This window comes from Salvia splendens, chromosome 1 (genome assembly GCF_004379255.2).
Source record: "Salvia splendens isolate huo1 chromosome 1, SspV2, whole genome shotgun sequence".
NCBI classification, from domain to species: domain Eukaryota; kingdom Viridiplantae; phylum Streptophyta; class Magnoliopsida; order Lamiales; family Lamiaceae; genus Salvia; species Salvia splendens.
In genome coordinates, this window is record NC_056032.1 from 36,202,941 (window position 1) to 36,213,075 (window position 10,135).

At 46.7% G+C, this 10,135-nt stretch overlaps 1 protein-coding gene across 1 annotated transcript; it reads right to left on the reverse strand.

The window, feature by feature from the left end:
* Positions 1 to 7,999: 7,999 nt before the first annotated feature.
* On the reverse strand, positions 8,000 to 9,408 carry LOC121748613 (transcription factor MYB44-like). The gene has a single exon (XM_042143084.1). The coding sequence runs from the start codon at positions 9,282 to 9,284 to the stop codon at positions 8,340 to 8,342; it is 945 nt and encodes a 314-aa protein (XP_041999018.1). The 5' UTR covers positions 9,285 to 9,408; the 3' UTR covers positions 8,000 to 8,339.
* Positions 9,409 to 10,135: the final 727 nt, after the last annotated feature.

Here is a 10,135-nt window from a genome sequence, read left to right on the forward strand (position 1 = left end):
AGGAACATGTCGGGGTTGAGGATTCTTCTTCCTGGAAGACACGGCACTACTGCGGTAGTGACTTTCATGTCTGGATGAGGAAGGAGAATCCACCGTTTTCGTCTTCGGCTCTTGGCTCTTTTGCAGGAAGGCTAAGAACTCATCCTGCTTCTCAGCCAAGAACAGCTTGACAGCCTCATTCAAATCAGGCTGCTGGGAAGACTCGGTGTGTGGACCTTTTGAGCGGCTTGTTCCTTCATCGTGAAAACTGGAAGTAGATGTCTCCCGAGGCTGTTTTCCGGACCTGCGGGCTGGACTAGCTTCCTCATGGTTTTCACGAACGGTATTACGGGTAGTATGTGATCTGGTATGCATTTTTTTTTTTGGGGTGGAAAAAGGGTCAAAAATTCGCTTTATCACAAATTTGGTTCTCTGTTTCCCACAGACGGCGCCAGTGATGGTTTGGCGAATTTTTGATGGTGATGAATGCAGGAAAATACAGATTACGACACAGAGATTTACGTGGTTCGATTTACTGAGGTAAATCTACGTCCACGGGAAGGAAAGAGGGCAGAGTTGTATTGCTTGATCTGTTTTCTACAGCTTACAATACAAACTTGCTATATGATCTATTATGTCTAGAGAGCTTCTTTAGAACTTAACCCTTTTCTATCTGATCTAAGTTCTATTTATACATTGAACTAAGATCGTGGCTTGCATCACCACTAATGATGGTTGTGGATGTCGTGGAGGTCATGGAGATCCTGCATGGGTCCACTATCTTGCATGAGATCCTGCATGAGTCCACTATCTCTGTACTTGGTCCACTATCCTGCATGTGATCCTGCATGAGTTGACTATCTTCCAGTTCGGTCGAATACTGAGACCGAACTGCTGAACTATTGCCGAGCAGCTTTAGCCGATCTGAGAGTAGAGCTTGACTGGTCGGCTTTTACCGAGCTGTAGGCTGGGGCCGAACTCTTTGGTAATGCCGAACTGATACTCTTCCTTGGGCTTTGGGCTGATGGGCCGTCACTGCTGTTCGGCTTGTTTAGTCCGTACCCCATCAGTTGTATTGCTTGATCTGTTTTCTACAGCTTACAATACAGACTTGCTATTTGATATTTGATCTCTAGAGAACTTAACCCTTTTCTATCTGATCTAAGTTCTATTTATACATTGAACTAAGATCGTGGCTTGCATCACCACTAATGATGGTTGTGGATGTCGTGGAGGTCATGGAGATCATGCATGGGTCCACTATCTTGCATGAGATCCTGCATGAGTCCACTATCTCTGTACTTGGTCCACTATCCTGCATGTGATCCTGCATGAGTTGACTATCTTCCAGTTCGGTCGAATACTGAGACCGAACTGCTGAACTATTGCCGAGCAGCTTTAGCCGATCTGAGAGTAGAGCTTGACTGGTCGGCTTTTACCGAGCTGTAGGCTGGGGCCGAACTCTTTGGTAATGCCGAACTGATACTCTTCCTTGGGCTTTGGGCTGATGGGCCGTCACTGCTGTTGGGCTTGTTTAGTCCGTACCCCATCACTACCCCCCCCCGAAAAACGAAGTGAATCACTTCGGCGAAGCGAGTCACTTCGGCATTTTGATAAAGGTACGGGGGAGGCTGACGTCAGGGGACGTGCCTTGCGCGTGACTGCATTAAATGCGACAGTAAAATCCGGCCGTTGAATCCTAAAAAGGTGGGATTCGAAACGGTGCGATGATTTTGAAATCTTCTCCGAATCTGATAAATACGCCCTTTCTTCATCCTTTGAATACTTTTGCTATTGCTTCTTCTGTACTCTGTCTCTTTTGCGTAAAAATTTCCTTCCGCTTTCAAGAATTTCTTCAGGATTTCTTCAGATTTTGCAAAGAGTAAGAACCATGTCTTCTTCTTCTTCTTCTGAGTTAGGTAGCGGTAGGAAAGGGGACAAGGGGTCTTCTAGCCGGAAAGAGTCCGGGGAGAAGACTGTAGAATACTTTCACAGCGTCTTGAGTAAGGACACCGTGATATCTCTACACGAAAAATATCTTCTTCCCGGGGGGAAGGCGGTGGTTCCCGACGATGATCATAGGGCTAACGACCCGCCGGAGGGTTATGCCACCGTTTACGAAGCCTGCTTAGAATGCGGGCTTCGTTTCCCTCTTCCCCCACCTTTTGTAGAGCTTCTTGATTTTTTTCAACTCCCTTTAGGTCAGGTGACTCCGAATTCTTGGAGGCACTTGTCGGCTTTTGCTGCCGAACTCCGTAGGCTAGATAAGGATCTGTCTCTGCGGGCAATCCTTAATTTTTTCCAGTTTAAAAGGAAGGGATCTTGGTTTTACTTGATCCCCTTACAGCCTTTTAGGGCCTTCTGCAAAACCAAGTGGCCGAAATGGCAAAACCGTTTCTTTTTTTATAATAGGACTTCGGCTCCGGGCTTTCCTTGGAGAGGGCCGAAGTCCGTGATTCCCCATCCTCGGTTAGAACCGTTGGCCGAGCTCGAGGGCGAGCTCAATAAGATTCCTATGATTAGGAAACAATACTCGGAAACTGAGCTCGTCAAGGGCGACCTCGTGTTCAATATCTTGTCTTCGGACGAAGAGACTGAGGGTGAGGATTTCTTTTTTATGCCTTACTGCTTTAGCGGCGAAAACTAACCTTGTTTCCTTGTTTTTCGGTAGTGAACATATTGAATAAGCTGAGCCGCAAATCTTCGGAGTCCAAGGAGCCGGAGAGGCCGAAAACCACCAGCTCGGCGTCTGATGCCGAGAGGACTCCGAAGAGGCAAAAAACCTCTTCGGATCCGAAGAAGCCGGAGTCGACTTCGGCAAAGGGGAAGGGGAAGGCCCAGAAGCCCCCAAGAGCGTCGGAGAGAGACATCGTCATGGGGCCCCCTTCGGAAAATGTCTGTGAGCCTTTTGCATGGCCCACGGACTTCGCCGAGGTGAATTGTCTTGTTGATTCTTTGGCTTTGCTTCTTTCCTGTATTTTTGGTGCCCTCTGTTGACTTTTTTCTTTATCCATTTTCAGAGGAACGATATGCTCTCCAAGCTCGTCGCCGTTGAACTCTCCAAAGCGTCCAACGACTATGCTGAGATGCAGAGGAAGTTGGCGGCTGCTTGTCACCGGGCCGAGCAGGCTGAGGCAAACTTTGAGAAAGCCAGAGCTGCTAGGATTTCGGCCCAGGATGAAGCTCAGTTTGCCAAAAACCAGCTCGTCATCCAGCGAGAGCAGACGAAACGGAGGGATGCTGCCGCCGTGGTTGCCCAAGGGGAGGTTCTCCGTGCTTTCGCGGAGAAACTCTTTCTGAGCAATCAATTTTCAGCCTTTGTCGGTGATCTGCTGAAACTGATGACCGATAAAGCCGAGCAGGGTCCGAAGTCATCCTGCCGCTGTACGGCCGAGAGATAGCAGCTCGGCTTCAGAGTCTGCCGGTGCTTGAGGAGCTTGCTTCGTCGTCGGTCCTGCTTTCTGCAGACCAAGTTCGTAGTTGCCGAGCTGACCGCGATGAGAACATGGAGGCTATCTTTGCCTCCATAGGGTCAGTTTCACCCGCTCCAATTTTCCATGGAGAGGGTGAGACCGAGCAGCATGAGCGGCAGACCGGCGATGAGCAGGCCGAGCAGGAGGTGCAGCAGATCGGCTACGGTGGCGCCGAGCAGGCTGGGGAGAGCAGGGAGGCCGAGGCTGAAGCTGAAGCAGACAAGGAGAAGGAAGCTGAACCTCACCGAGAAGGCGGAGACGAAGCTGGCGGAGTATGATTTCGTCTCCCTTCTCTTAGTTTAGTTTTCTTCCTTCTTGTAAAACGGCCTTGAAGCCCTTGTGTAGAAAAAATTTTTCTTATGAATGAAAAAATTCTTCTTTCTGCTCTTGTGTCTTCGTATAGCCTTTCGTACTCTCTTTTACTCCTGTTGTGGTTTACTACCTGCTGAGTAATCTGAAATGCCGAACTGACATAGCTGCTCTATATTCTGAACTCTTAAGGAGCTGGAGGTACTTCACTGGAAGCGGCTGTACTCTTCGGCTTTAGACGAAGCTGAGAAAAGAGCCATAGCTGACCAGGTGAAGAATGACGAACTCTTGGCTCGTTCAGTGAAGCTGGAGGCCGACAATAAGGACTTAGAGTCCGAAAAGAAAGATCTGGAGGCCGAGCTGAATACCGCCGTCGCTGAGAGGACTGCGTATGAGGATTTCATCTGCAGGCGCGGGGGAATGACCATCTCTGAAGTTCAGGAACGAGTTGACGAACTGTGGGAGGAATATCACGTACTCCGGAGGAACAATGCGCTGGAGAGCTCGGCTTGCCAACAAGTCGTGAAACCATTGCGGCGCTGGGCTTCTCGGTACGACATCATTCTTTCCCGGCGTCCTTCAATCGAGAGATTCCTTAGGCATTTCCCGCCAACAGATGGTCGCACTCCAGCTCAAACCCCTGATTCACTTGCTCAAGACTCTACTCCAAGTCAGCAACGAACTCAGGAACAGCCGGAAACGTCAAGACGAGAACGGACTCAGGAGCAACCGGAAACGTCAAGACGAGAACGGACTGAAGTTCGTAGAGGAGCTGTGATTATGAGTGAGCAAGATCAACAAATGCTTCGTGAAGAGACTCTTCGCCGCCGAGGTGCTAGAGCTTCCCGGGCTCAGGGAAGAGGCGGTAGGTCGATTAGAGCATCTCGTCGACCTGCTTATTCTTCAGCTGCCGAGAATGCCCGAACTCGGCTTCACGAGGATTTTGTGAATAGATGGCTCAACTTTAGCAACCAGGGACAGTAGAATAGTCCTTTGTAATGGCGTAACACCTTCTCGTAGGGCAGCGGAGTTGTATGCCGAACAAGTTTTAATAAATGAAATCTTCATTTCGCTTCTATCACTGCGTATTTACAGCTCAGCGAAAAAATTTCATCGTGCTCGTCCTCGGTCTTATGAAGTAGACTTCTTTGACCGGACTCGTCCTCGGTCTTATGAAGTAAGCTTCTTTGACCGGACTCGTGTTTGGTCTTATGAAGTAAACTTCTTTGACCGGACTTGGTCCTCGGTCTTATGAAATAAACTTCTTTGACCGGACTCGTCTTTGGTCTTATGAAGTAAACCTCTTTGACCGGACTCGTCTTTGGTCTTATGAAGTAAATTTCTTTGACCGGACTAAGCTTGTGTCCTAATTTGGCGAGTTTTATCGCTTGGATCGGACTTTCCCTTGTCCTAATTCGGCGAGTTTTATCGCGTGGATCGGACTTTCCCTTTGTTGCAGTTCGTTTCAGACGAACTGCTTGTTTCTTAAGCCGAATTGTGGTCTTGTATCCTCCTTAGAAGCTTGGACTCACAATCGTTGGCTTATTGTTGCAGTTCGTTTCAGACGAACTGCTTGTTTTTTAAGCTGAATTGTGGTCTTGTATCCTCCTTAGAAGCTTGGACTCACAATCGTTGGCTTATATATGTTCTAAAAAGGGGATCAGCCTTTGAAGAACAAGATACCTCAGTAACATTTGTAAGAGACGACACGCACATAGACAGACAAAACACACCTAGACAAGCAAGACGCACATAAACGAACGAGACGCACATAGACAAACAAAAAGCACATAGACAAAGTAAAAAAAACAAAGAAAACACATACCTCTAGGACCGAACTAGACACAAGACGGACTGACCGGACTGTCTCTTGCAAATGGAACTTCTTGAGGTTGGAAATGTGCCATGTTCGGGGTACTTGTTCTCCTGACATGTGAGTCAATTTGTAAGACCCTTTGCCGAGGACTTCTGACACCCGATATGGACCTTCCCATGTGGGTTCGAGCTTGCCCAGCTTTTCTGCTCGGCTTACTTCGTTGTTTCTCAAGACGAGATCTCCCACTTGAAATTGCAGCTTTTCACCCTTTGGTTATGATACCGGGCTACTTGCTCCTTGTACTTGGCTGCTTTTATGCAGGCCAATTCTCTTCTTTCTTCGGCCAGATCTAGCTCGGCTCTCAGTCCGTCATCATTCATTTCTGAGGAGAAATTAGAGTTCGGGGACTGGGTACGCCGATCTCAACCGAATCACGGCTTCAGCGCCGTACACCAGACTGTACGGAGTTTCACCGTTGGAAGCTTTGGGTGTAGTTCGGTAGGACCATAGGACTTGAGGGAGATTTTCTACCCATTGTCCTTTGGCTTGTTCTAACCGAGCTTTTAACCCTTTCACCAAGATACGATTTGTTACCTCGTTTGTCCGTTTGGTTTGTGGGTGGAGATCGAAGTGAACCGCTGTTGAATATCGCTCTTGGCCCCAATTCTTGAATTCTTGTCTGTTGAACTGAGTCCCGTTTATCCGAAATGGGATGTGGGGTAAGCCAAATCGGCACACTAGTTCTTCCAGACGAAATCCAATGCCTTCTATCTCGTTTCTCGGAGCTATGGGTTCAGCTTCACCCCTTTGTAAAGTAATCCACGGCAACGATAGGAATTTCCATTTTGCCGAGGAGTCTTGTGGTAGTGGTCCCACATTTTTTGCCCCATGCCATAAAAGGCCAAGGGCTTTGTCATAGCTCTAGATCGGTCTGCGGCATCTTTGGGATATTTGCATTGGTCGCGCAGCAAGATTTAGATTAGCTTCTACAATTGTCAAACACGATAATTAGATCATATTAACTTAATGCCCACGCAGAAGCGCAGCAGACATCAAACCAAATTCACTGATTAAACTATCGATCCACTCGAGACTATCTCTCTGAACAAGTATCAAATCTCGAGTTCCTTGCACATGAGTAACGGCCAAAATCTATGCTAAAGAGACAATAGAATAAAGGCTACAAAGTTCTACCTATCTAAACGTCTCAAGATTAGTAGAATAATTAAACCATTCATGAACAAGAATCACACATAAATTAAACCGTAAAAGATCATCAAAGTATCCACAATTCACCCTACAACATATTCGGAGCAACGAAGGAAATCTAGCCAAACATACTAAAATGAATTACACCAAAAGAACCGTGAACCGTGAACTCCATGGTGTTCTCCAACTCTAGATGATGGTTGATCTCCCCCGAGATGGAGTTTGGACCGTTCCTTCCTCTTCTCTCCTCTTGCCTATTTCTCCTCTTTTCCTCCCCAGTCGTCGTCCCTTTTTCCTCTGATTTTCGTCCCCTTTAAACTCTTCAATTGCTGAATTAACCGCCAAATAGCAGTTGCACGACTAAAACGCCCGACCGGGCGAATTTAAAAGAGAGAAACGCCCGACCGGGGGAAAGGCTTCTGGGCTATCGCGGTTAGACGCCCGACCGGGCGTTCCGAGCCATGAAAATCGCTCGACCGGGCGATAAATCTGTCCTCTCGCTGCCTTCCGGAAATCACCCGGCCGGGTGGACAATTTTTATAGCTTCCTGCGCAGATTTTCACCATCCGAGCTTCCTTCTTTGTTTCACCATTTATTCCTCTTCCTACACCACAAAACATACTTTTGCAAGCATCAAACTATATAAATCATGTAAAGTTAAGGTAATAAGAATGTACAATTTGATTCACATTGTCTGTACCCGGCCACCGTGCACCACCACTGAACATCGGACTATTCGGACTTGGGTAATCACCGAGATTCATTTTTAGTGTATGGAATAATGAAAATGAAAGAATGGAGTGAATGAAATGGTAAAGTTGAGGTGTATATATAATAAATTTTGAAGAATTAAAAAAAACGTGTTGCATCATCCGCGGTCTCATCCGCGTAACCTGCAGTGAGGCGGACGATGCGTGGTTGAAGCCATATCGTCCGTGGATGAAGCATAGGGCTCAGACGATGGATGTGCCATCATCCGCTCCTCATTTGAAAAATATTCAGATGATTTCAAAATCACTTTCCAAATATAGTCAAAACCAAAACCAAAACCAAAACCAATTCAAAATGTTTTTCTCTTCAACATTTAACCCACAAAACTAATGATCTAATTATTTGAAAATTCAAGATTAAAAACCATCTTTTGAAAAAGCAGAACCTTTAAATTCAAGGCATTTGCATTTCCATCCATATCAAGAAAAATAGCCAGATCGGATTTGCGTTCAATTAAAACCTTGATTAGAGTTAGAAAATCTTAAAACAGAAAACCGATAACTGATGTTATTACAACAGCGGGATAAAATATGAACATTTAATTAAACCAAGCTAGAACTTAGTTTCCCCAATTCATCATCATCATCATCATCATCATCAAAATCACTTCTTAATTTCAGGACATTTCTTGCTTACCATTTCCACCACCTCCCCTTTCTCATCTGTACAACCCCAAAGTTATTTTTCCCTCTTCTCTCTAACCAAAGATTGAAATCAATCTAATTTGACATTAAACTAAAAGATCCGAAATTTTAATCCTTTTTCCCCTCATTGATTCTCACTCAGTCAATCTTGCTGATACCCATCCTCTTCACCACCGCATTCCTAATAGCCTCGCTCTGAATGCAGAAGCCCTTCTGATCCATTCCCGCCATGTAATTCTGGACCTCTTTCCTCACCATATCCTGCATCACCGCCAGAAACTCCGGGCTGAAAAACTGCTTATCCGCCGCAGGCGCAAACTGGCGAATTTGGTTAATCGCCGGTGGCAACGGCGGCGGCGGTGGAGGAGGCGGAGGATGGGAAGCAAACATTTGAATTGAGTGCTGCGGAAGAACAGGAACGGATTTAACAGAACGATCCGCTGCAATTTGCGGTTCAAGCTCCAAAACAGATTGGTTCGGGCTCGGGTCGAGTCCGGGTAGGGAAAGACTAAGGGAAGTGACCGGGTCAGGTTGCGGATCGGGTGGGGAGATCCCGCCCGTTCGAGCAATAGGCCTGTACACGAGATGACCCGAATGGCTCGAATCGCTCATATCCGACCCGTCGGGACTACCCGGGTTGAAACAGAAGCCGGAAACGGAAACGTTCGTTCCCGGCCCGACGCTTGACGATCGCTTCAGCGGCTGGCGCGCCTCTGGATCGAAGTCGTTGAATTCCTCCGACATCGACACGCACTTGCGCTTCAGAGTCGAGTTCCAATGATTTTTGATCGCGTTGTCGGTGCGGCCGGAGAGGAGCCGCGCTATGGTCGCCCACTTGTTGCCGAAACGCGCGTGAGCGCGAATAATAGTCTCGTCCTCCTCCGCAGTGAAGGAGCGGTGCTCCACCTGCGGCGAGAGCTGATTGCACCACCGCAGCCGGCACGATTTCCCCGATCTACCGGGGATTGATTTGCTGATCAGTGACCAGTTCCTCGGGCCGTGCTTCTCCACCAGCTTCTGCAGCAGCTCGTCCTCCTCCGGGCTCCACGGCCCCTTAATCCGATCCGATTCGCTTCTCTCCATATCTAGAAATTGAAAAAACCTAGATTTCCGGATTCAATTTTTTTTCCGGATGAAAAGTGAAAACCCCCAAATCTTTGGTTAAATAGTTAGAGAGGCGGAGCCTCGCCTTCAGCGATGAGAGAGGAAGACGGAGGAGAGGGGTATTTATAGACAAGGGCGACGGAAGAGGATAGGGATGACCGGGTGAGCCGGTGGCAGTAACTGGCTGAATGGGCAGTTACTAGTTACAGCTGGGTTGGGACACGCGTCGAGCAACCGGGGATTAACCGGGACACCTATGGAAATCAAAATTCCGTTTTATTTTCGATTTTCTAAAGAATAAAAAAGGAAGAGAAATTTTTGGTTACGGAAATTCAAATCACCGACCGTTTTGGAAGTTAATGGGGTTGGGAAAATGAGGGTTTGACTAAGCCAGGCTAGCGAGCATTAACGATATTTTTAGAGAGAGAAAAAGGATGAAAGAGAGAGGAAGGGTGAGGTGGCCCAAGGCGACAAAAACGGGCAAAATCCAGCTGTAGAGCCTGACATTTCCCAACGGCCCTTCATATATTGCCCACGTGTCAGTTTTGTTTATTCGATATAAATTAAAGGAGACAAATTGCGACTCCAAACTACTAGTAATAAATTTTTTATTTTGTTTTTTTGTTGAGGAAGACTGTAGTCTATTTCGGTAGATATTTGACATGTTTATTGGTTTGTATAGATGATATAATAGGTTAGCATAATTCATATAAAAAAATCTCCATTTATTATTATAATTTTAAAATAGGGTGAAGTTTGGAAATTGAGTTTACTAATTTCATCACAACTAGTGTTTGACTGAATTGTAGATTATCTAATGACAAATGAAA